The sequence below is a fragment of the Pleuronectes platessa genome, chromosome 8, assembly GCF_947347685.1.
Source record: "Pleuronectes platessa chromosome 8, fPlePla1.1, whole genome shotgun sequence".
NCBI lineage: Eukaryota > Metazoa > Chordata > Actinopteri > Pleuronectiformes > Pleuronectidae > Pleuronectes > Pleuronectes platessa.
Genome location: NC_070633.1, coordinates 2,693,481 through 2,719,406, shown reverse-complemented (window position 1 = coordinate 2,719,406; position 25,926 = coordinate 2,693,481). Strand labels below are relative to the sequence as shown.

General features: G+C 41.6%; 2 protein-coding genes across 3 annotated transcripts; one reads left to right on the top strand and one right to left on the bottom strand.

Annotated features, from left to right (window-relative positions):
- Positions 1-205: 205 nt before the first annotated feature.
- LOC128445782 (N-alpha-acetyltransferase 15, NatA auxiliary subunit) lies at positions 206-12,752 on the top strand. Of its 2 annotated transcripts, none has more exons than XM_053428622.1 (20): positions 206-414; positions 1,361-1,445; positions 2,317-2,421; positions 2,868-3,025; positions 3,282-3,416; positions 4,160-4,313; positions 4,410-4,529; positions 5,394-5,489; positions 5,814-5,920; positions 6,021-6,093; positions 6,223-6,392; positions 6,490-6,642; positions 7,870-7,998; positions 8,573-8,786; positions 9,189-9,382; positions 9,476-9,584; positions 9,688-9,786; positions 10,493-10,636; positions 10,868-10,965; positions 11,381-12,752. In XM_053428622.1, exons 1-20 carry the CDS (start codon positions 361-363, stop codon positions 11,588-11,590), a joined length of 2,607 nt encoding a protein of 868 aa, XP_053284597.1. In that variant the 5' UTR covers positions 206-360; the 3' UTR covers positions 11,591-12,752. The 2 variants fall into 2 exon arrangements, with proteins under 2 accessions (XP_053284597.1, XP_053284598.1); XM_053428623.1 differs by having other exon boundaries at positions 253-414; positions 2,317-2,381.
- ugl (ureidoglycolate lyase) lies at positions 12,360-22,263 on the bottom strand. Its single transcript, XM_053428625.1, has 15 exons — positions 22,202-22,263; positions 21,307-21,435; positions 21,000-21,218; positions 20,033-20,123; positions 19,791-19,867; positions 18,962-19,072; positions 18,803-18,862; positions 16,972-17,128; positions 16,662-16,860; positions 16,344-16,422; positions 15,517-15,609; positions 15,189-15,261; positions 15,032-15,099; positions 13,796-13,920; positions 12,360-12,750 (listed from the first exon to the last, which is right to left on the bottom strand). The coding sequence occupies exons 1-15, from the start codon at positions 22,205-22,207 to the stop codon at positions 12,579-12,581; spliced, it is 1,659 nt and encodes a 552-aa protein (XP_053284600.1). The 5' UTR covers positions 22,208-22,263; the 3' UTR covers positions 12,360-12,578.
- Between the last annotated feature and the right edge of the window lie 3,663 nt (positions 22,264-25,926).

The window sequence follows — 25,926 nt, the reverse complement described above, 5'->3', positions numbered from 1 at the left end:
AAAATCATAAACCCATTTGAATGGATCGTTTGCCATATGTGTAGGTTTGATCAGATGGTAGGAAACATGGGGGCACTGGTATTTATATCTAAACCTAGAAAAGTTGTGCTTTTGTGATTAAATGTATCATAGATTAAAACACCGAGGCTAGGTACCATCTGTCCTCTGAGTTCTCTCTGACAGTGACAGACACGCAGACTCAGAGCAGCCTGGCATGCACGTCGGCCATTTTGCTCGGAAGGGGGCCTCGGCTTCAACACGTGAGAGAGGAGCAAGAAGAGACAGAGACAAACCAGGACCCCTGACTCCTGGAGGATATTATTCATGTGTGGAGCAACGGAGGCGTAGGAAGCCAGCACCATGCCCTCAATCAGCCTCCCGCCGAAGGAGAATGCCCTCTTCAAGAGGATCTTGGTAGGCTACATGCCTGAGTTAACGTTAGCTTGCAGGCTAAAGCTAGTTTGCCAAGTAGCCACCAGTTGTGGCAAGTAGCGATGGAGTTGCTCGTGAATTAACCAACGCTATCCAGTGCACCAAACTCATTGTAACCACCATTCCTCTGTTAGTAAGCAGTAGTTGTAGCAGTGGTGTTAATGGAGCAGAAGGGGGGGTTAGCAAACTGCCATGTGTTGTCCTAGCTGTGCTTTGGCCTTGTTTCATCTGAAGTGTGTGAGTGACAAAAAAGCCTGACACATGACAGCCACACACAACTTGGCTGGAGATACCTCGGTAGTTCAGCAGTACTTCATACTCTCAGCCTGGAAACGTGTCGGAGAAGTTTATTCATATCTGTCCCGTGTATCCCACAGAAATGGGTGTCGTTAATACAAGTGTAAAGTCAGGCATGTACCGTCCATCTAAACTTAATATCCTTAGTTACGAATTTTATGTTGATCTGATGCTCATTTTTGACAGTGATTATAAACAAATTAAATTTGACAAATATTGAACACTAACACTGTGACGGTCACTTCTATACTGAGCCATTGCTTTAATAGATCGCGCACACTTTTAGTTGGTGAGTTCCAACGTGGGCAGTGAGCAGGGTTTGAGTCCCCGGTGTCCTCTCTCTGACCACTCCTCTGATTCCATCTCATCAGCAGCCCTCCATCATGTGCACTGCTCTCTCACCTGATGCTTCCTTCATTTACCTCAGGGCCACAGTCTCCCACTGATGCTTTTCTCACATAGAGCAGAAAGGATCAGTAACCGGGGTTGTTCCTTGTGGCTCAGTTTTTACAGTCAGTGCAGTTTCAGTCATGTCGTTTTCCTGCACTCTAACCAGACTCTCAGAGGATCAAGATGACAGACGGTTGGCCTCAGACGCCCCATGTCAAATCTGCACTGTCTTCTGTTGCAGAGATGTTACGAGCACAAGCAGTACAGAAATGGCCTGAAGTTCTGCAAACAGATCCTGGGCAACCCAAAGTTTGCAGAGCATGGAGGTAAGAGAAGAGCTACTTGTTTACTGTTAATGAATTGCTGAAGACACTGTGAGAAACATAATGCTTCACTGTCGCCTTGTTCCTGCTGTGTTTGAGTAGAGAGTAAACGAATGGTTACACGTTGCTATTAAATAAGCTTATATCTAACTTCACTGACTAATGTTACTTTATGTATGATCATCTATGTAAGGTAGGCTGCTGCTCACTTTATCCATTATTTGCTACCTGCTAATCTGAGCTGATGGTTCCATAATCCAGAGTCGGTGGCAAACATCTATAATTCTGCTCTTTTCTGTTATTAGCTTGGCAATGCGCCGCTGCGTCAAAGACTTTCTACCGATCACTAATGGTCATAGAGCAGGTCACTGTTCTCCCCAGACTACATTTTTGTGTGACCGCTCCACCCTTTACATTCATTCTGATCTGTGTCTTAAGTGCTCTTTTACTGTCCTTTGGCATACCTTGAATTACAGCGACTAAACCTTTCCCTGGTCGGGAGGAAAAATATATCAGGAGGATCTAGCTCAGTGGACCAGTTGAAGATTGAAATGATCCTCAGCCAAGTGCATTTCAACGTGGAACAAGGGCTGTCGATTTTGTCCCCCATTTCTTACAGTGTAGTTGCATTCTCTTGGAAAATGCCTCAGTCCCATTGTGGAGAGTAGGAATACATACAGCAACCAAGACCTACTCTCAAATACATGTATCTTATAAGACTTGGGACAGTACAGTGTCATACTGGTCATTCTATAATATATTATATTTAAATTGAGTTTATCAACATAGTCGATGTCATTCTTGATAATTCTAATCAACCTGGATTTTCCCTTAATGTCTCACTCCTCCCCATCCCTCCTCCCCTCTTTTCCAGAGACTCTGGCCATGAAGGGTTTAACCCTCAACTGTCTTGGAAAAAAGGAGGAGGCCTACGAGCTGGTGAGACGAGGCCTGCGCAATGACCTTAAGAGTCATGTCTGTATCTTTTCATCACTCCTCCAGCTCTCCCAGCTTTCATGTTATACATTTCAACACAACAGTTTGTTAGAGCTTACTGCTGAAAAAAACCTTTGACATTGCACGTTTGGCAATCTTCTCCATAGTAAAAAATAGGATTTTGATCCATTTCTTACTGAAGGCATGAATAAAGCAGACCAATAGGCCCTCAAGGAATGGGAATAATTTAAATAATGTCAAAGTAAATAGTAGATAAGAGGAAGTCAGACTATGTAATGAAAAAAACTAATGAACAGATGCTGTTGGGAGGTTAACATTGCCTTGATAATGGATGGTCGCTCTAACCGTTATCATCCAGATATCATCAGCACAACCCTAGTTTAGAGGACTGGTATCAACACCAGGTAGTGGCTGTTGTTATTGTATTTTGTATGTTTTTTCCTGAACTCACCCCCCCCCCCCCCCCAGGCTGGCACGTGTATGGCCTGCTACAACGCTCTGACAAAAAGTACGATGAGGCCATCAAGTGTTACCGCAACGCTCTGAAGTGGGACAAGGACAACCTGCAGATCCTACGAGACCTCTCCCTGCTGCAGATCCAGATGAGAGACCTAGAGGGATACAGGGTGAGGATCACCTCACAGAGATTAGTGTAAAAAGCGTTGAGATAAAAAAAGTCTAGATAGAGGGCAACAGGATCAGAATGGACAAATCAGGTCGGGATGGGCAATTGTGGTCAGACAGAGATTCATCCTTCTGCACAATATGGCAAAGATAGATGGGGAAGATCGACACAGGAGAGGCTAAGAGCTGACAGACTTGAAAATGTATCATAAATAACTGCCTGTAATTTGGTGTATTGTGATGTTTGTCTCTCTGCAGGAGACTCGGTACCAGCTGCTGCAGCTCCGTCCTGCCCAGCGCGCCTCTTGGATTGGATATGCTGTGGCCTATCACCTGTTAGAGGACTTTGAGATGGCTGCCAAGATCGTGGAGGAATTCCGCAAAACACAACAGGTAGGAAAACGTGGTGGACTGCTAAGCAGAACCGAGGAGATTTCTTTAAACATGATTCAAGGCAAATATCAGATCCACTCTTACACAGATAGAAAGAAGACAAGAGAGGGCCGACGCTGTTGTCGATGTGCTGTAAACCAAGACACTTTATGTCCTGCCTGCTTCAGAGAATCTCCTGCGGCCTTGTTCATATGTGAAAGGCAAACTCTGGAGTTCGTGTCTGAAAATGACTATTGTTTCCAAATTCTGAGGGGCGAATTAACATTCTATGGTTTCAACAAAAATGAACAGTCTCACAATACTTGACCTGTTAGCGATGACACAAACTGATAATGTGACATGCTCAAGAAGTACAGCTTAATAGTGAATTCACACTAAAGCTAATGTGAATTTGTCACGTAATGAGATTGCATACAAAGTCAAAGCAAAGTTGTAAAGAGATAAACATTTCACGCCTCCCACCTGGGTGATGCGAATGGTGTTGAAATATTTGGAATTTTCTCACCTGTAGAAGACTGAAATATCCGGAGCTGTGTGATCCATGGAATGGTCTTGTTGACTCAAAAACAACATTGTCTTCTCCGGGGTTTCCACAAAATTTACAACACAATAACTCTAATAAACAAATTATCCTGTAAATAGTCAAAGAAGTAAAAAAACTATTCTACAAGAATGACTTGACTCACCCGTTTCTTTTACCATTTACATTTCTGTGTGTGTGCCTGCATGAATGTGTGTGTCAGACCTCTCCAGACAAGGTAGACTATGAGTACAGTGAGCTGTTGCTGTATCAGAACCAGGTTCTGAGGGAGGCCAGTCTCCACAAGGAGGCTCTTGATCACCTCAACAACTATGAAAAACAGATCTGTGACAAACTGGCTGTGGAAGAGACAAGAGGTGAGCTGATTTATTGTGTGTCATACAGCAAAACTATGTGTGTATGTGGTAGGTCCCGAAGAGCATTAATCCATCTGTGTGTATTGTTGTTTGTAGGAGAACTGCTGTTGAGGCTGGATAGGCCAGAGGAGGCTTTAGAGGTCTACAGGAGACTCCAGGAGAGGAACCCTGAGAACTGGGCCTATTACCAGGGCCTGGAAAAAGCCTTAAAGCCAGGTGAGCACTATCCTCATGCAACACTGTGTGCTTCCACTTGACTCTTGTATTTTTTTAGGCACTTGTTGTTGCATTTTTTGGAGGGGTTGATGACGCTTCTATCACGCAACAGATGCAAAAATGAGAAAAATTGGGGGAAAAACATATCTCCAGGTGAAAAAGTGGTGTCATACACTTCAAGTGAGTATCTTCACTAGCCTGACAATTGGATATATAAACTCGTTTTAGATTTTTATAAAGTGCTAGGGTTAGGGTTGTGCTGTAATTTACAAAACAAGCTTTTTAATAAAAAAATTAAACTACAACAGTTAATGAATGACTGAATAGTCCTGTGCTCTCCACACTGATTTGACTTTCATTCAGTTTAGACTTGTTTGCTGCACTTAAGAGAGTCTTTGAGTGACGCAGGTCTGTTGTCAAGGAAAAGATGTGATCGCCTCTGTGGAATTAATGCATTACTTTCTGCCTCTGCCTGCTGCACCCGGCTGCACTGCCCCTCGCTTGAATAATATAATGCAATAATTGCTGCTTCTGTGAAGGCGTCTGTGCAGAGAACCTCCAAGTGAGTTGTACATGTGTGTAAGGTCAAACTGCGGGTAAAGTCTGGACCTATTCTCCAGACTCGACCCACAGCTCGCGTCTGAAAACGGCTTTACTCTGTGCAGTCTGCACTGGACACCAGAATACCACACACACAGGCACAACTGATTCCAATCAGATCACTGTTTGCACATGTCATCGCACCTACATTTCATCATCTTTAGTGGTGATCAAGATGACTTCAGTTTGACTGAGGATGTTATACGCATATGATATATTTTCTCCTCACACTGAGTGTGTGTGTGTTTGTGTATGTTTCTCCAGGCAATATAGAGGAGCGACAGAAGATTTATGAGGAATCGTGGATGAAGTTTCCTAAAGGCCTGGTTCCACGAAGGCTGCCTCTTAGTTTCCTCACAGGTAAACATTGACCATCCTGTAGCACCACCACATGGACTCTGTGACAGCAGTGATATAACGAGCTGGGAAAATATTTAGTCTCAGATGACTAACGTGTACATAGTGAGAATTCCATCTGCTGATAAAGGCCATGAGATGTGATTGAAAGCTCTAGAAGTGCTCTCAGTGTATAGCTACATAGCCGTTATACTCCAAGTATCAATGTTTAGATGGTGCAGCTATGCTGAAGTAAAATAACGTTCTCTCCATGTCACAGTTGTTTGAAGTGGATCAAACGTACAAGTGTGTCTTTTGTTTACCTTTACTGTGTGTTGTGCTGGCCAGGGGAGATGTTTTGTGAATGTCTGGACAGCTACCTGAGGATGAACTTCAGTAAAGGCTGCCCGCCCGTTTTCACTACCCTCAAATCCCTCTACACTGACAAAGAAAAGGTAAGCAAAATGAAAGTAAAAACTTTGGCTCCATATTTAAATCCCAGTCCCTCATCGTCTGAAACACAACAACAATTATACTTGTTTTCTTCTCATGCAGGTTACACTCATTGAGGATTTAGTAGTTGGCTATGAAAGCTGTTTAAAAAGCTGTCGGATGTTTAGTAAAAATGGTAAGTGATGCTTGCTTTTGAGTGTATTTTTAACACCAAACCATCTAAAACAGATACAGAGATAAACATTTGTGTATCTGTCCTGTAAATCCACACACTCATTGTGTCTTACGTGAAATGTGTGTACAGATAACGGGAAGGAAGAGCCCCCTACCACCCTGTTGTGGGTACAATATTTCCTGGCACAGCACTTTGACTTCATCGGACAATCCAGCCTTGCTCTGGAGTACATCAATACTGCCATTGACAGCACACCAACACTCATCGAGCTCTTTCTCATAAAGGCCAAGATCTACAAGGTTTAGTACAAACTCACACATGAATTACACACATTTTCTTACCATATCTGGTGTTTAACCTTTCACCATCTTCAAAAATTTGCCCCTGGATCCGCAGCACGCAGGCAACGTAAAGGAAGCGGCTCGATGGATGGATGAGGCTCAGGCCCTTGACACAGCCGACCGCTTCATTAACTCTAAGTGTGCAAAGTACATGCTGAAAGCCAGCCTCATCAAAGAAGCAGAGGAGATGTGCTCCAAGTTCACACGGGTAAGTGTGTGATTGTTTTATGCTTTATTTTGAAGAAATTGTACTTTCTTGATTCTTGTCGTCCTGGGTCTGTACCCTCGGGGTTTATGCACTTATTGTAAGTCGCTTTGGATAAAAGCGTCAGCTAAATGAAATGTAATGTAATGTTTGAAATATTTATTTTAAAATCATTTTGATTCAATTCAATTTTATTTGTTTAACACCAAATCGTTATATCAATTATCCCAAGATGGATAGTTTTGAGACTGTGTCTGTGAATGGAATCAGGGTTTCTCTCTTCCCCGTAATTAACACTGTAAGTGGACTTAGTGGAGCTGTGCATAGCTCCCTGGGTGTCTGCCCTGGACCTCTCCCTCAGGCTGTGGAGCTGTCCGTCATATCAGCATCCATAGCCAGGGACTGTTCATGGTTATTTATCGCAAGTTAAATCGTTATCGCAATATTAAACAAGGTTTAACCCCATCCAAATGATATATACAGCCTACATGAATGAACACAATCAAACAAGAAAACAATTGAAACATAAACTACAATTTAATTGGGCATGTAAATAATTAGCATAAATGACATAAGTCTGGCATTTCATGAAGCTCAAATCCAGGATCAGCTGGCACACTACTGGTAGCCTCACAGAATAATCAGAATAACCCTCTGCTGTGACAAATTTATCACCATCATTGTTCCAGCCCATTTTTACCACTCAAGCCTGGTGCCACTGGCTCAGATAGAGTAGCTGTATTGTAATTCATGACTTGGTATCCAAATCAAGATTTTGATATAGTGACAACACTACAATCAACACCAACACTAATGAGAAATTATAAGGACCTGAACAGTACTGAAGTTTACTTTGTGTTTGTTTGTTCGCTTTTTAGTTCATGAAGCAAGTATGTAAACTGGTGCACACGTAGTGGATCTGCTACACACAACACATAAATTAATAACTAAAAAAATGTGGTTGTCAGTTTTTATTAGTGACAGACCCACACACACCCACACACAGGCTGCAGACAGGAGAGAACTACTTCTCACAGATTATCACACAACTTCATTGATGCAGAAGAAGCGATGCCCCGTTTATACAGGAAAATAAATATGAACTCCGCAGGTTTTTATAAAGACCAGCTCGAAGTGTGAGTGATTGTGATGTGACTGAGTGTCTGTGAAAGCTTTTCCTGGGGCATCTTGACTCCTGCTCTACATGATGTCGGTGTGTTTTTGGTGTAGGAGGGGACCTCTGCAGTGGAGAACCTAAATGAGATGCAGTGCATGTGGTTCCAGACTGAGTGTGCCTTGGCCTACAAGGCCATGAACAAGTATGGAGAGGCTCTGAAGAAGTGTCACGAGATTGAGAGGGTGAGTCTCTACAAGAATCATTTATCACCACTGTCTATATTTGACTACTTACAGTGCTGTTTATTTATGTCTGACTCTGATATACAGCTTGACAGCTCTGTTGCCTTCTGCTCGATCATATATGTTGGAGCAGTTTTCTCCCTGTCACTTGAATGAGAGGAAAGATGATACTACTTCTCTATATTGGTCTGTTATAGAGACCAATAGAGTCCACTTCTGCTGTATGCTGTTTGCTCGACTTTGGTTTACTTATATGGGATCAATTCATAGGACAAATCAGATGGTGGAAACGATCTGAATCTATCAGAGGTCAAATAAGCTATTCAAGCCATTGATCAAATTTCAGGTTTCAGCAGTAAGAACATTTGATTTGAATTAAAAAATACATCCAGAAATATTCAAGTGATTCCTTAGAAACTAATGGACTTCTGTTTTCCTTGCTTTGGAACTTTTGAATGAAATTTATTCAAATCAAACATTTTGTGGTAAAAACTAAAATGTCACTTCTTACACCTGCATACTTAAATATAGTGTTATTCCTATTTCTTCTCTCTCTCCTCCTCCTCTTCATCAGCATTTTGTGGAGATCACAGACGACCAGTTTGACTTCCACACCTACTGCATGAGGAAGATGACGTTACGTTCCTATGTGGACCTGCTGAAGCTGGAGGACGTCCTGCGGCAGCATCCCTTCTTCTACAAAGCTGCTCGAACAGCCATCCAGATCTACTTGGCCCTACATGACAAGCCTCTGACTGACGACAACAAGGAGAGCCAGGCAGACAACGGTCAGACTATGTGTGTGACTGTGTGTGTGTGTATGTGCGTATAGTTTTTAGTCAACATGTGATTTCATGTTTTTATAATGTTTAGAAAAGTTGTTGAATGTCTTGAGATCAGAATGTAGATAGATGACAGGAAAGAGGACAAAGACATAAGGAGGGAAATTCAAATAAACTGGTCAGAAACCCGCTGTCATCATGCTGTTTAGCTTTTTCTTATTTCCATGATGTTCTTGGCCCAACAGATTTAAAAGTGGAATGCAAAGTTATGTTGAGTTATTACTTTATTTCCTGTGTTCTGAAGTTCCAGGAATCTCCAGTGGGTCAATTGGCTACAGTAGTGTCTTAAAAGTAGCACTGTTATAAGCAAAGAAGTAACAATGCCTTTCAACATTCTGCTCTCTGTAGAGAACCTGACAGACAAGGAGCTCAAGAAGCAGAGAAACAAACAGCGACGAGCCCAGAAGAAGGCCCAGCTGGAGGAGGAGAAGAAGATTGCTGAGAAGGAGAAGCAGCTGAAGAACCAGAAAAAGAAGAAGGAGGATGATGATGAGGAGATAGGTGGGCCAAAAGAGGAGCTAATACCAGACAAACTGGCCAAGGTGGGCTCACATTCACCAGCTCTTTCAGAAGCTATGCTGTGTAAATGCACAGGCTCAGTTCAATAGTGGGAAATGTTTAACTTGTTTTACCAGACGGAGAATCCTCTGGAGGAGGCAGTGAAGTTCTTGATCCCTCTAAAGAACTTGGTGCGCAACAAAATTGAGACTCACCTCCTGGCCTTTGAGATCTACTTCAGGAAAGGTCAGTTGCGTACTGAGAGCAGTAAAACATACTGCTATGATCAGGAGTTTCCACCTTTACTTATTCCAACTAATTTCATGTTTGATTCTCTTCTCTCCTCCAGAGAAGTATCTGTTGATGCTTCAGTCGATAAAGGGAGCTGTAACCATAGAACCTTCCAACCCGTGGCTGCACCAGTGTCTAGTGCGCTTCTTCAAAGGAGGTGAGCATAAGGGGAAACACTGTACACCTAGTAGGGCTGTGGTGTATGGATTCTTTCTCGCACAGTAATAAAGCAACATATTATTGCATGGTCTCTCCTGACTCTTTGGGCTCTGCCTGGTGCAGTGGAGCTGTGCATGGTTCCCTGGGCTTGGTACCCCCCTGGTTATGAGCTCAATCCCGTGGAAGCATCTTGTGCGGTATTGCGATAATGCTGTTACCGTCACCTAGTTGAAATGCTGTTGTTATCTGTAAAGTTCATCTAGAATAGATAATCAAACTTGGTGAACAAATGTTATAACAGCTTGTCCTGAACAGGGCCTATGTCTGGAAGTTTATCTGTCCCTCACAACAGGGTCTCTTGTTTCTCAGCTCCACTGCTCTGAATGCATGTCGGTACTTATATAAACCTCAGTGCTGCTGTGCCATTTCTGTCAGCTTTATACATTTTGCAGCCAACCATCTTCTCTGAAGGTTTTTATGTAAAGTGTTCCCACACTGTTGACAACTTGTCTTTGTCTCTGCCATTTTTCAAATGTTAACTCTAGAGGAGACAACCTGGTCAAGTGAGCGACACAAGGCACATCATTGGCTCATTTACTGCCGGCACTGCAGGAGGCGGTGCCACAGTGTATTCATTCTAAAAGATACGAGTTTTAGATTTTTGATGATTTTTTTTTTTGAAAAATTGATTGGGTTTTGTGCAGTGAGTGAGGGATCAGACTTGGCCGAGGCGGTGAGGACGGTGTTGAAGCAGGAGATCTCCAGATTGTTTGGGGAAAACAACCCTCAGAGCTTCAACAAGAGCTATCTGAGCCAACACTCCAACTCCATCCCACACCGACTGGCTGGTACGTAACATGCACACACGCTAGTGACATCTGACAGCAGAGATCTGATTACAGGAGACACATTCAGGACGCATTTTATTGCCAGGTGTGAATAGATGAATTTAATACTGTGATCGAAACTCAATATTGTTAATATCAGATATTATCAGGGCCAAGATGCTGTCACAGTGCCATGGCCTCTCGTCCAACATGTAAAACCGCTGTCAGTAAAAGGTGTGTCTGTGTTTCCAGCTACTAAGATGATGGTCTACCTGGAGCCCTCCTCTGATAAAATGGCATGTGAGATTGCCACAGCCCTGGATGAGTCATTGTCTGGAAGAAGCTCCCAGGTAAAGGATTAATGAAATATTAAATAGCCTACACGTATGTCTGCACATTGACTTAGCCAAATAAGAAGCTTTATCAGCTATTAAAAATTTTGATGTTACTCAGTACATTTTTAATGGTCCACTTCCCCTAATAGTATCCATAGAATGGACACCTTAAAACAGGTGTAGTTGGTCAGGTTGAAGATTAAGGTGTATTTTTGTGGCTCCCAGAACAGGTTAGATGGGTGCAGGTAATAAAACAGAATCTTGAGCTGCAATTCAGGATGTCCACCACAGGTTTCCATGGGCATCTACCACTGGTTTAGCCTAAAGCCAAGCTGGCTAACCTATGGATCTCATTTCACTGTTCAAGTTCCTGATGCAGTTGAGAACATGTCCAAATGAATTGTGATGAACTGTGGTGTGTGTACTGCAGGTCTGTACTGAGGTGCTGGAGGCTTTGCGTGGGGGGCAGCTGGGCGAGGGTCAGAAGAAGGCTGCTGAGACTTACCGAGCCGCCTGCCATAAGATCTACCCCTACAGCTTGGCTTTTATGCCTCCTGGTTACCAAGACAACAGCACCACAGTCAGCACCAATGGCGACCTTTCGGCAGGAGAACACGATGACATGGCAAACGAAATGTGAGGCCGCTCAAGAGGAATGGAGGAGAAGGAAGAGGAGGTGTGAACACGCTGCCAGACGCCTTAGTCCGCCAACACACCCCTTTCCCCATCCCCACCCCTCCACCTCCTGGGCCTTGGCTGCTGAGACTTGCCCCCCCACACTGCACTGATCCGGATGGACTGATCACCACAGGAGAGACAGACAAGGGAGCTGGCACATGCAAGAAAGCAATGCCCACTTAACTTTTTTTAAACAATAAAAAAGGCCCTGTCCACTGTTTGTTCTGTAATGGAAAGAAACAACAGAAACATATGATATGCAGAGGCAACGAGGATGGTAGGAGAAGTGGACATTGTCTGGCTCTGATGGCTTCTGTAAACACAGATTAGGTTTTCTATAACTGTGTTTTCATGCCATGTCTTTCTTGTAGGTGCATCTGCTTCTCACGTTTTTAAAAGTAATTTATATATTACAAATTGACAAATGGATTAAAAAAGCAATGTTTGCAAAACTTAACGGTTAAATTGTGGTGGTGATGTTGAAGGAAAGTTTTTCAGAATATGAGCTGCTGTTGAAAAGGTTACCAGCAGTACACCTGTGATTCTCTTCTCGGCTACATGAAGGCACTGCAGGGGCATGGAGGATAGTTAAACAGTTCACTCAACCGTCTCCTTTTGCTTCTGGTACATATCTCAAATACATCTGTCCTCACTGAGGAAATCCTTAGGCAATGACCTTTTTCTTTTGTGTAGTTTTGTTAAGATTTAATGAGTGAACTAGTTTTGAGAGCTTCTCTTGATGTGGTACTTTATTTTCATTCAAGACAAATACACTACAAAAAACTGCAGGTCCACGGTTCAAATGTGACAGCAGCCACGAGGCCCCTCAACGTGCTAATGTTCAGAACCATGAATACACAGTTGTTATTTATGGCGCTGGTGTGATCCTGTGGTAAGATGGGCTGTATCTATCGAAAGTGTTTACATAAAGCTGTGTGTCAGCTCGACCATCACAGGTTGGAACGGTGCACATGTCTATCCAGAGCTGCTGCCGGCGTTGTGCTCTGACAGCTGAGAAAGGTGTGGTCCTCATTCAAGTAGGTGGTGATGAACTCTGGGAAATCTCTCTTGAGGACCATCTCTAGGAACATCTCTGCTGCTGTGAGTAACCTCTGCTTATCCCTGAGGAAGACATACCGACAACCTGAGCAACTGGCTAAGAACAATCTTCAGGAAAATACAAAACAATAAAAGTCTGGGTGTAGGATATGTTCAAGATGTTGAAATAAAAAAATATTGTGCAGGCATCACACAAGTCAGCATGTCATTTCAACCAATGAGCTCAACCATCAGGCTTGGGCTTCATTTGGATCTTAACAGCACATTCAGAAATGTGTACATAAACACAGTCCATTTACCATCACACACATTTGTGATGTTATCCCCTTGATGAAATCTGTGAGGTCAGATACATAGACACCTCGAACCTGAGGTACTCAAAACTGCCTTGCTAGTGAGTCTCTCCAAGACCCACATAGTGTGAGCGGGAGAGACAGTCTGATGTCAACACAACATGGTCTCTGCTGTTCTAACTGTTGATTATGAGATACCCAGTGATTACAGACTTACTCTTCATGAGTACTAGTGCAGTTCACTCAGCACCACAGGGGTACAGGTTCTAAAGTTAGGTTCATGGTAATCCTTTTAGCCCTCAGAATGTCCCTGCTTGGGGAGTAGAACTCAGTGAAATACAGGAACCTTTCAGGTGGGCTCTTGCAGCGCTGAAGATGGTCAAGTACTCCATTGTTTTATTTCCATCAGGTTATCTTCACAATATCTACTAAAATCAGTTTCCACACTCGTGCTCCCCTCCATGTCTTTGTTATTGTTTGTGTTGTGCTCTTTATATGCATTAGAAGAGCTTATTTATTGTTGAAACATCAGCAGATTCATTTGGTGTGTACACCATGGTGAAAATCCAGGTGAACACTGATTTTTAGGATGAAAAGTACCAGATAATTTTGGCTGAATTAAGTGCATATTTGTATTCATCTTCCCCATTTTATGCTTGAGCAAAATAAGAATACTTGTAACATCTTGCTTCCAAAAAAATCTTTTGTAGGTGCACAATGTACTCGCTAAAAGTATCTTTAAGACCACAAGTGAGGACCACTGAGTTTTTCACCGTGTCCTGATCACTCAAAGATGTTATGTACGGACTGCTTACCTAAAAGAATGGCACAGACTGCTGAGCTCCACCATGACCTCCTTTAGGAAGGCAGTCACCAGCTGCCTGTTCACCACCTTGCTGTCATCCTCCAACTGTGAGTGATGACGGATCCACTGCCACACCTGGAACACACACACACACACACATCACAAATCACAGAGTATTATAATGTTGCTGCAGCTTGATGATGGTGGTTGACACATGCTTGATTACAATTAAACTTCCAAAATCTGGTGCATGGGACGTTCTTGTGCTGCTGTGGTATACAACTGATCTAGATCTTTAAAGTCCATAGGACATAGGACAAAAAAGTAATTCTGCACTGTGACAGGCTTATAATCAGTTCGAATCAGCAGTGAGGTGAACATGACAGCCAAGTGACTTCATAGCTTTTATACACTGTGATATCTTTCAGAGACACTTAAACTCAAATCACCTGCTTACTACTACTGGCTACAACATAAAAACACACGGGAACAGGGATTTAAGTCATGGGAAAAAGATAATAATAAATAATAGAGTCTTATGTTGTATTGACTTTTAATTGCAAGTGTTTCCACCAGAGTGTGTCCTCAGAGTCAGTGCAGGCAGTGTTTCAAACCAAAGCTCATTATAGAGAGAGAAAAATGTCATCTCTCATCCAAGTGGCTTTTTCAGTTCGACAGGTCTTGTTAGTAATGAACTGATCATATCTCGTTCTTACGGCTTAATAATGTTTTTTCCTCAAAGGTCATCAGACGGGCTCCCTACTACTGTGTTGTTGAACCAGAAACATCATATTTGATGCAGTCTAGGGGCTTCACGCAGCACAGCACGATGTCAGCTTACAATGTCAATAAAGCCCTTATTTCCAAAATACTCCTGCCTACTCATTTTGCATTGAGACAGTATTTCACCTCCAGGTAAGATCTCAGGGGATTTTTTTTAGGCATATACAAAATCAGCTCAAATTAATAATGATGCATACGTGGATCCAAAGCCAGCTGTTAAGCATCATAAGATGAAGTATGACATTTATGTTAATAAAATATGAATATACATTAATTTTTATTAATAAATATTTGCAACAAAATAAAAATACAATTCATAGGATCTAAGTAGATGCTCTTTAACTTGTAAGTTATACCTACAGCGATGCTTTTGGGAATGTTGATAAAGTTAGAGAGGGCATCATTGAGTTGAAACCCAAAAAAGATTTATTTAAAAAGAATCTCCTCTGTGGACTAAACCCACCTGGGATCTGGAAATCTCTGCTGTGGCTGAATCTTCGACACTGCCTCTGTAGAAAAATACACCTTCACCTACAGGAAACAGAGCACAATAACTATGATGTCCCTCTTCATCTTGTCTGCTAATGAATATGAGAACTAGAAGATGTTAATGCACTAACCCGAGAGCCAAGCATTAATAAAGAGTACTCCAACTGCAATGTTATACTTCAAACCATCAAGGGTGATTCCTCCCTAAGGGAACACAGACACACTACTATGTTAATGGAGACTTAACCAACCTATCAGGTTGTTTAACATAAAACAATATGTCAGTATTACATTTTTATCTTATCAAAGTCTGAAATGTAGGGCATGACTTTAGTATGTATGGTGGGTTTTGACTTCCTTGGTCTATATGTTTTCTAAGGGGATTTTCATTTCCTACGAATAGCATCTACAGAAAGTATAAGATTCAGTTTTCCCAGAATTCAGTTCAGATTGACTCACTATAGGTATGGAGAGTAGATCATCAGGAGTCACAGTGACATCATTTCGAAGCTGGTGGAGTTGATTATCACCTTCAGTGTGAAGTTTGAAAAGCTGGACGAGGTGAAGAATTACCATAAACATACATTCAGACCTTTTCCAAGTTTTCTCTATGTTGCAGTTTTATGCTGAACATTTTTTCTCTCATAATCAATCTAAATTCAATGCCCCATAGCAACAAAGTGAAAACTGAATTTACTTTTTTTTATTATTTCCCAACCATTTACTCAATACTTAGCTTTACCTTTTCACACCTGTATATGGCGATTTTCTTTTGCTGTTGCAATTCTTCTCTGCCATGACGCTAGCCAAGACCTTTAGGTGCTATTCTAGCAATCTCATTCATGTGTCTATCACTGAGGAGAGGCATCTGATCGGATACTCTGGCATTAAGCCCAGATCAGAGTGTTGCAGATAGGGATCAGAAGTTAAAATGGATTAATTTGAAATAAAAGTATTGTATCTGTAATCAGGTTACTGGATAGATGATACTACTGATTATTGGTCAGGCTAATAAGACCCTGATTGCTCAGTGTAAGATTTAAATTGAGTCCACCTTTAAAGCAGCATGCTTGGTGTTTTCTCTGATAGCATGTAATCAGTCAGCTGCAATACATTATAGGTGTGTGTGTCTTCCCATATCATTTCCAGTCTGGTGAATTAAACCACAGTTTGATCCCAGTCAAGGTTTAGAAGCATATCAAAGATGCTCAAGAGAAATGGGAGGCAATTTCCTGGTTTCTCTGTGTTTCTATGGGGCTTTATATGGCTCCTTATCCCGAACTTACTGTCTGCATGGGCTCTATCAGGTTCAGATCATAAACCATGAAACCATCCACACCTGCCTTGATCTCTATCAGCTTCAGTCTAATTCGTGGGTAAAAAACATATTTCACTTGAAAAAACAGGCACTATGAAGATATCATCTGTCAATAATATACAGACGTAAATGTACATTGGTGATACCCATATACTATGTTGGTACAGATAATGGCCATATGCAAACTTTGACAGCCACAGTACATTTATCAGAACATTTGCATTTCTCCACTGCAATGATTTTAACATTATTTTTATGGACATGCATGTGTGTGAACAGTTCATACCTGTTGACAGTAGCCAACACTGTCCTGTGGGACTCAGAGAGTGGGTCCTGAGGTAGGAGGAGAGCAGACATGCCTCCTGTGGCCAGTGCTCCCCGTCGATGACATGTCTGGATCAGCAGGTCCATGTAGCTACGCAGGAAGCGCGTCTCAATGTTGACGTATTTACTGCGGTCAGGCAGCAAGAAGGCCAGTCGGTGTCCTGGAGGAAAGACACACGACCACTTGACTTCAGTCAGAAAGACATGGCCTAATATGGGTCCTGTTTGTTTATTACAAAAATACTGTTAAAATGCCAGAATGTTTGTCTCACCAAACTTATTGACAAAGGAGGCTGAATAATCCCAGACGCCACAGTTGAGTCCTGCTGAATGGTCCCGAAGCTCATAAAGAATCTCCTCCATCTCAAAGGCTGCTAATATGTTTTCAATTAGCACTGTTGCTTTAATGCTGCCAATTGGAAGGCCAAGCTACACAAACAAACACACACACACACACACACACACACACACACACACACACACACACACACACACACACACATACACACACACACACACACACACACACACACACAGACGGAGAGATACAAACACCCATTCACTTATTCACCAAAGTACACATGGGGCATATATATTTTTCAGTATGGTATTCATAAATGTTAAAAAGAAATTAAAAACAGAATTATATAAACTTGTCAAACATATCTAATGAAAAGGCCATTTAAAAATAGAATCGCTACATTGCTACAGGTGACCTACATGATGCTAGATCGGCTTGAAATAGCATGTGATGCAAGATGCACAAGCACCAAAGAGAGTCTGCATCCTAAATGTATGATTAAGCTCATGTAAAGGGCAATATGAGGGACTACTAGGGAACATGGGTTAGGGTTAGTAATAATAATAATCTTAGAATAAAGTTTAAAAAAGCCATAAATATTATAGAGTTAAATGTTTTACCCAAAACATATTATACTGTATTAGGAGAACAGGGTTGTTTTAAGAAAAATGTTGTGCGTTATGATATGATTAGGGGGTGAGATGTATGTGTGTACGTTTTTCACAACTATACAGTAACATTTTCTTTTTGCAAATAAACCTGTACTTGTATGTTTAAAGCTGTGATTTGTGCCTGCAGGCTAAATCAGACCAGTGACCCCCTCACTTGACAACATATGTTAGATGCATCTGCGATGAACTCCCAGTTTTTCTATCTGTTACAAGCACAGTACAAGCAGAGCACGGACATTCACTCAGTTATCTCAGGCTGCCTCTCAATTTCAAGAGCATGCAGCTGACTGTGCTGTAAATTCATTTCCGGCTGCAACATTTTCTAGTGATTAAATACTTCTTGATAAACCTATAACTTCAGGTCTGTGTCATCCCTCACTTGAAACAAAAAAAGTACCAGACTGCTGTAAAATTATTTTTTTCTCATTACATTATGAATTGTAGCTCAGGTAGTAGGTTTGATCGTCCACTAAATGGTTCAATCCCCAACTCACCCAGTCAGCATGTTGCAGTGTCCCTGGGGAAAACACCCTGAATGACTGTGCTGTCAGTGTGTTAATGGGATGTATGAGGGAAAGAGAAGCGCTACACGTAGAAGAACTACATGAACGTATGCATCAATGGGTGAAAGTGGCTACTGGAGTTAAATGCCTTGTGTAGTTGTTAAGACTAGATACATGGACTATATTTTATAAATGCTGTCCATTTACTTTTCTCTCAAAATATTATTACACAACTCTTTAATATAAAATCTAACATATTATTATTTTAGCACATATAGGACTAGATGGTGAGCATCCCTAATACACAGTGAGTATTTCCCATTCTGAGAAAAAGGTTGCAGATTCTTTTTTCATAGAGACTCTAATACTGTGAGCCTTCTGTTGCCACAAAAGAATAGATACACTTCAATAATCAACGTCTGCCTGTCTGACAGTCTGGGATTCAATCAATTTTGATACATAGAGGCCCTTTCCGAGATGTTTGGACTTATTGCCAGAAAAGCTGAACAGCAGGTTACCCCACAATATGTGTATAAACTGTATGTATACATTAAGTAACTTTAACTGAATCAAATTTGGTCATGTAAAACAAAAGTTAGTATTGTGTGGAAATTTGAAGTGTGCAGACCTTCTGTTGCGTCCAAACAAATATCTTGTTCCATAGTCTGGCTTCCATGAAGCTCTCTATCTGAAACAAGAAACAGTTGATGACATACAAATTACAAAAATCATCCATATCTATATGTGTGTGTGTGTGTGTGTGTGTGTGTGTGTGTGTGTTTTTTACTTTTGATAGGTAGAAAAAGGGTCCACTCTTGTTTTCGAACAGTTTCCTTCCACAGTGAAACATGAGAAGTCCAAAGTCAAAGAGAGGACCAGGAGCCTCCTTACCCGCCACCTGAAAAACAGAAAAACAGATTTTATTTGTATCAACCACGCACAGATCTGTGTTGTGCTTGACAACATACAGCTCAAATGAGCTCAGACAAGTCATACGCCCACGGTCAGAATTCTGACATTTCTTCAAAATATGTAAACATTGAGGTGTGGCAAAGTTTGATCCTTCGTCAAAGGAGAGTCCAGGCCTTAACAGCTCCATATGTCAATATTAACTCAGGGTCATAGCGCCACCTACTGATTTGCCATGGAACAGGAAGTTATTTCTGTATATTGTCCGTTTGGCACCAAAATTTCCCTGACTGCCCTCCCTGGCTAAGTCCCCAGTTCGCAAGTGCTCGGGCCCACTCAGTTCTGCTTCGCAACGCTAGTTTTATGAAGAATTTTCTTTTTCACTAGACTTAAATAATATCTACAACTGCAATGTATGTCCTGTCTGGCTATTACATGTTAAACCATTTTTGGGATATTGAAACTAACTTCCTGTCATAACTGACCACAGTGTGGAACAAGAGATTCTGCATGTCAGTGATCGAACCAAATAGTCAATCAAGGCAATCAATGGCCTGTAGCTCTCATGCTATAAGAAAATCAAGCCAGTGATGAAGGATACTATCAAATAAACCAATTTATCAGACAAGTTTGCCGTCAAGCCAGTGTACAAAAAAAGGTTGGATTCAAGAATCAATAAATTATTGGAGTGGAAAACGCCTCACTACCATCATGTTGTGCTCCACCATGTTCCAAGCTCGGGGACGCAGCATTAGCACAGGAGCCTGAGATATGTGTGGAACATCTGTAACACATGGAGGGAAGCAGATGAAAAGAGAGGTGCGTTCAAAACTGGGTTTGGGTCTGTTGCTCTGCTCCACATCTCGAATACTCACACCATGCATCCGCACGGATATTCTTGTCCATGCAGCATAGTTGTACCACTATTAACTTAAAGTGAACCACTTACCAGGAAACTGGTTGTGCACTGCTTTAAAAACATTGTGAATGCCTTTGATCTGGTTGTAGTATGTAGGGCAGTTCCCATCATCAAAATCAACCTGTCAAAACCAAAGAGAGGACTTCAAAACTCCCTATCTACATGTTCAGGCTGTGGTGACAGAGGACACAGATCTGTTGGCTAAAGTGTCAACTAGCAGGAACTTTTTTCTTCTCATTTCGATTTGATTTTGATAGTTTAAGGATAAGGTGGCAGTTACATTTTTTTTCAGTGTCACCAAATCCTATTAAAAGACAAAAATCTATGATGTTCAGTAATTTAGACCATTTACACATACAGGCTCAAAGGCTATGGCTATGACGGGGGATCCCCCCGATCCCCCCGTCAGAGTTGGTCAATGTGGCCCGGGAAAGGGAAGTCTGGGGCCCCCTGCTTGAGCTGCTCCCCCCGTGACCCGACCCCGGATAAGCGGACGAAAATGACATGAATGAGATGTTCACATTTGGTGCTTTAGTATATATTTCTGCCTTCACGGCTGTTATTCAAAATCATTATTTTGCATTTATATTATTATGATTATTTTTGCATTAATATTTTGATCTGCATGGGCAGAGCATGGGTATGTTTAAAAGTCGGAAGGGAACTTGAAAGATATAAAATGCTAAATTAAAACAAATTTTCAGTATTTGTACACCACCTAACCTCTAGGATTAAGTCAGGAAACAGCTACCTGCACTAGTTTAGGTTATTTGAACTGTTTTGTGTGGTCTTTCTGTAATTATCTCAGTCCAGATAATTCCATTCCATAAAATATCAAGTAGACACAAGCTTACTTCTAAGCACTGGATGCTCAGATGAGCAGAATTAATCAAATTGAGACATTTCATGACTAAACCATATAGCACACGATAGAGTTACTGGGTTAGTCTTATATGGTCACATGAATGACCAATGAACCAATACATTAGGTTGGTACCTGTATGCCTTGTGCTGGTGACTTGAGAGCTTTGACAAAGCATTGACTATTGCAGGGGGCTAAATCCCCAATATCCACATGTCTTCTCTGGAGTCTCGGGGGTACGGGGAGCACCCTCCACGTCGGGTCTCCTCTGATGTCTAAGGTGTCTTCCAAGAAACCTGGCAGGTCACCTGACAGTTCCAAGTTGGCCTTTCTGGCAACTCGTAACCACAGACACTGAGGGGAATAGAGAAGAGAAACACCTCACCCTGAATTAAACAAGTCCTCCGTTCATTCAATAGAAGGGTTTTTAGATTTGTCTCACCTGATTCACCTCCTCATCAAATGTGGAGATGAGCTCATGAAGGAAGAGGAGAGCATCAGTAGTGAAGAGTGTCTCATAATCTGCTTCAAGGCCTGAGGGAGGGGGAGACACTTCTATGTTGACTGAGCCCTGTGGACAAAAACTTGTATTTAGGTTGTTCTTCATAATCAGAGAAAGGTTTAGGGGCCCCAGAGATAGAAGAACCATTCAAAATCAAAGAGGACATTTGAATTAAAAACACATATGACTAGTTGTGAATGTAAATATAACAGACATACTAGTGCTGGATGACATGGACTCACTGTATGATGGGAAGTTTTTGAGAGTTATAACTTTAAGCCAATGTGACACAGAAGCACCTGTTTTTGATTCCCCAGGATATGGGGACCTCAAATGTTTGGGGTTTGCTCCACTCCACAATTATTTAAGATTTATCTTGCATTTATTAAATTGGCCACATGATAGCAGCTAAACTACCTGCAGAGGACAGACGTGAAGTATTTTCTCATATGAAAGACTGAGCAGGACTGCAGGAGAGTGTTGGTCAAAAGCAAGACTTGTGAAAAGCTGGAGCCTGTACCTCTGAGTCTGTGTGCGAGTTTTGTTTAAGGCAGAACCAATACCAATTAGTTTGGCTATGCCGCTAGCATTTTTTCTTCAAGCAGGCAAAAGTTTTGTGTCACTGTTTTATTTTGACCATTTTCACGTAGAAGAAATTCCAGAGGTTCGAAGTTCAGCAACATCTGATAGAAGCACTTTAAAACTGCTCTGAAATCCACGATGCAACACACTGTTAATTCATCCTCACTTTGTTGTTCATTTACCAAAGTATAGTCTCTTGTAGAGTTTAGAATGTCTATTTAAGTACAGAATAGAGTAATATGGTGGTACTTACGGACATGCTGATGGTGATCTCTCTGCTCACTCAACTAAAGTGGACTTTGGTTATGGCATACTCTGTGGAATGTTTAAACAGGAGTCTGTTTGCTTGTGTGAGGTGGTGTGAGTTGAAGGTCCAATACAACGACTTTTTCTAATAGCATTTTTGCATCTCTAAATATCTGAAAATCACTTTGTATTAATGAGTGGCTTGAATCCAAATCACATTACCTACAGATAATTTACAAGTAAGCTTTGGCTGTGTCATTGTATGGCAGGTCGTTTGGTTCCAGGAGTGAGCACAACTTGCTCCTCTCTGTCTTAAACAATAGTGTAGTGTCAGTGGTTCTCAGCCTTTTTGGCATGTGGCCCCTTAAACTGAGGCTATGGAGACTGCTCATCACAAGTTATGTCCTTTGTGTGGTCGTGGGTTATGAGGAGTGATTTCCCCCTCAGATTTGAACGAACATCACCACTATACATAGTAAGTTTGGGGCATAACATTATATATATGTGTACTACTATATCTAAAAGTTTTATCAGCAAAACTATGAAAGTGGAGAGAAAGAGGGTTATTACCCCATTTTAACAGAAAATATCGAACAGAACTAGACATATTTTTTGGGAGATGATGTTCCCACAGTGCTGACTTAAAAGTGTCTGGTAGGTCTGCTATTATTATGCAGCCTGAGCTAATCAAACTAGTTGTCCTGCAGGCGAGATCATTTGATGAGGATGGACCAAAAGAGTATAGCGGCACATATTTATTGAGAAAATAATAGGTCTAATTAGTAATACTTTCTAAATATACACAGTTTGGGCACAGTCATGGAAATCTGAGTGAAGGTATTAAGTGCTGCTTAAAGCTGTTCACTGGTATGCAACCAGTGTATTAGTGTATAAGAGTTTGTCTATCAGTAGCCTAGATGTTATGTTTCCTTCTCTTAGAGGCAGGGCATGCAGGACACATTAACTTCATAAGCATGTATCAATTCAGTTTATTGTGGTTTATTGGTTTGAGTGTAGATTAGGTACTGCTTGGGATGCAAAAATAGTTTTTTATTCAATTGTTGTTTTGGGCTATGCATGTTAATTGCTTGATTTACAATATTACATGAAAGGATCTCAATGATTATACTTTGTTGCATGTTTACATATACATGTTGTGGCATTTTTGTCTGTGACAGCCCCTGCATACATTCACAAATGACTTGACAAATTACAAGTAAAACCGTTATAAAGTATTTAACAGCTTCAATGCTCCTAACCCAAGTCCGTGGAACTGTATTGGACGGATGAACCTCCTCTAAAAGATATTCCGTCATTTAAATATACAAAATCTTTATTTAATCAGTTAATTGCATTAATATCAAGAGAGACCTAAGTACAGCAGATGGAGAAAAAACAGACAAATAAATTCTTTGATTGATATTTGAATAAATATTTACCTGGAGTATGTTTCTCCATGTTAGGCCTAAGGGTAAGCTCATGATTATCCGGTCATTAAAGTTGTGGACACCATTTTTCCACTATTTGACACCGGGAACACTACACTAGCACGATGATGTACAGTGATGATGATATGAGCTGCAGGATGATGTGCGCCAAGAGGATGTGCGGTGATGATGTACGCCGCAGGATGATGTGCGCCACAGGATGATGTGCGCCACAGGATGATGTGCGCCGCACAATGATGTGCGCTGCATGCTGCAGGACAATGTGTACCGATGTGCGCCCCAGGATGATGTGCGCCGCAGGATGCTCTGCAGTGATGATGTGCACCGCAGGATGATGTGCGCCGCAGGATGCTTTGCAGTGATAATGTGCACCGCAGGATGATGTGCGCTGCAGGATTATGTGCCCCGCAGGATGAAGTGCGCCGCAGGATGATGTGCGCCGCAGGATGATGTGCGCAGCACGATGACGTGTGCGCTGCAGGATGAAGTGTGCTGCAGGATGCTGTGCGGTGATGATGCGCGCTGCAGGATGATGTGTGCCGCAGGATGAAGTGCGCAGCAGGATGATATGCGCCGCACGATGATGTGCGGTGATGATGTGCGCCGCAGGACGCACGATGAAGTGCATGTGCGCCGCAGGACGGTGTGCGCCGATGTGCGCCCCAGGATGATGTGCACCGGATGAAGTGCGTCGTACGCTGCAGGACGATATTCGCCGATGTGCCCCTAGGATGATGTGCGCCGCAGGATGCTGTGCGGTGATGATGTGCACAGCAGGATGATGTGCGCTGCAGGATGATGTGCACCTCAGGATGAAGTGCGCTGCAGGATGATGTGCCGCACGAAAACAACATCTCTTATCAATTCAGGCTAATCTTCAGCTAGCATCAATCACATGGTTTTATATGTTGGAAGTTCACCAACATGTATGATATAAGTTTTTCTACCTGAATCAATTTGTTTTTACACAACAGTTGATTAAGTTCAAAGCAAGAAAATTTACTTTTACATGCAAAAAACGCATTTTTGCACCAGCACCAACTTCTCCTTCATGGCAAGGGGGGGATGGGAGGGGCTTGAAAACATAAGGGTAAAATGACCACAAATGTGTTCCGTTGCCTAGATACAGGGGGTGTTTCACATCACCCGATGTCCCACATTACCCCGCTCTCCCCTACCATTAAATGGAGTTGTTGTATTAAGGTCCACAGAGTGCCAACAGGTAACATAGTTAAATTGAATGCTTTTCAAGATTTTTAATGGGAATTATGTATGAGCAATTCATCTTTTTTTAATTAATTGCTATATTATGATGATTATATGAACTAGTAACTAATAAAAAGCCATTGGTATTTCTCCACAGTTTCAGATATAATGCTTTCTTGGATTCTACTCTATACTTAATTATCAGGTATGGGATGAGTTGCTGTAAGGGGGGTTTGGTGAATAAAAGACATTTCCCCAGCATTAAGCAGTTACATATAAAGACAGGTATTGTTTTTAGGATCTTATTTACTTTAAAGAAACTTTTAAAATCAAAACGTTCATATTCACATTGAATTAGAAATAGGAAAATGAATGTTACCTTCCACGATGACAGCCCTATTGTGATGTCCTTCTAAATGCTCCTCAACCTTGTCCTTCCTCGCTGCTTTAAATTAATTTTTTTTCCAGCTTTGTGTACAGCTACTTGCACTTCAGTCGACTTTTGAATAGTAATGGGGCTCTAAAACGTCAGAGCATAACATAGTGACATTACGACATTTAAACGCTAAATGCAACTTTAAGACTCAGCAACTCATATTCTTTATATAGGGACAAAACATCCCATTCATTGATCTCAATGACATGAACTGATTATAAAGAGCTTGTACTGTCTATAAAAAGGGAATAGGACTAGGTTCCACAGACTAGTAAGGAGAATTGAAGCTGCTCTGGAGGCTCTCTGTGACTCTATACTATGATACCTCACTCTATTTAGTCAGGTGGTTTTCCTTTATTTGCTACCCCAGTTTACCATGTGTTTGTTTTCAGTAGTGCCACTTTTCACTATCATGAACCATACACGGACATTTGAGAGAACCCACACGTATCAAGACACTGCTTATTATCAAAGCTAACTTTGATCACAGGAGAACACTTTATTGATGTTATCTCAAAACATGGGCCTTACTCTCAAACTATGAATAATAAGTTAAAGTCATTTTTGCCACTTTATCTAATGACACTTGACAAGCTGATGTGTACGATATTTGATGTTGAATGAAAAGTAGTGCGATTTAAA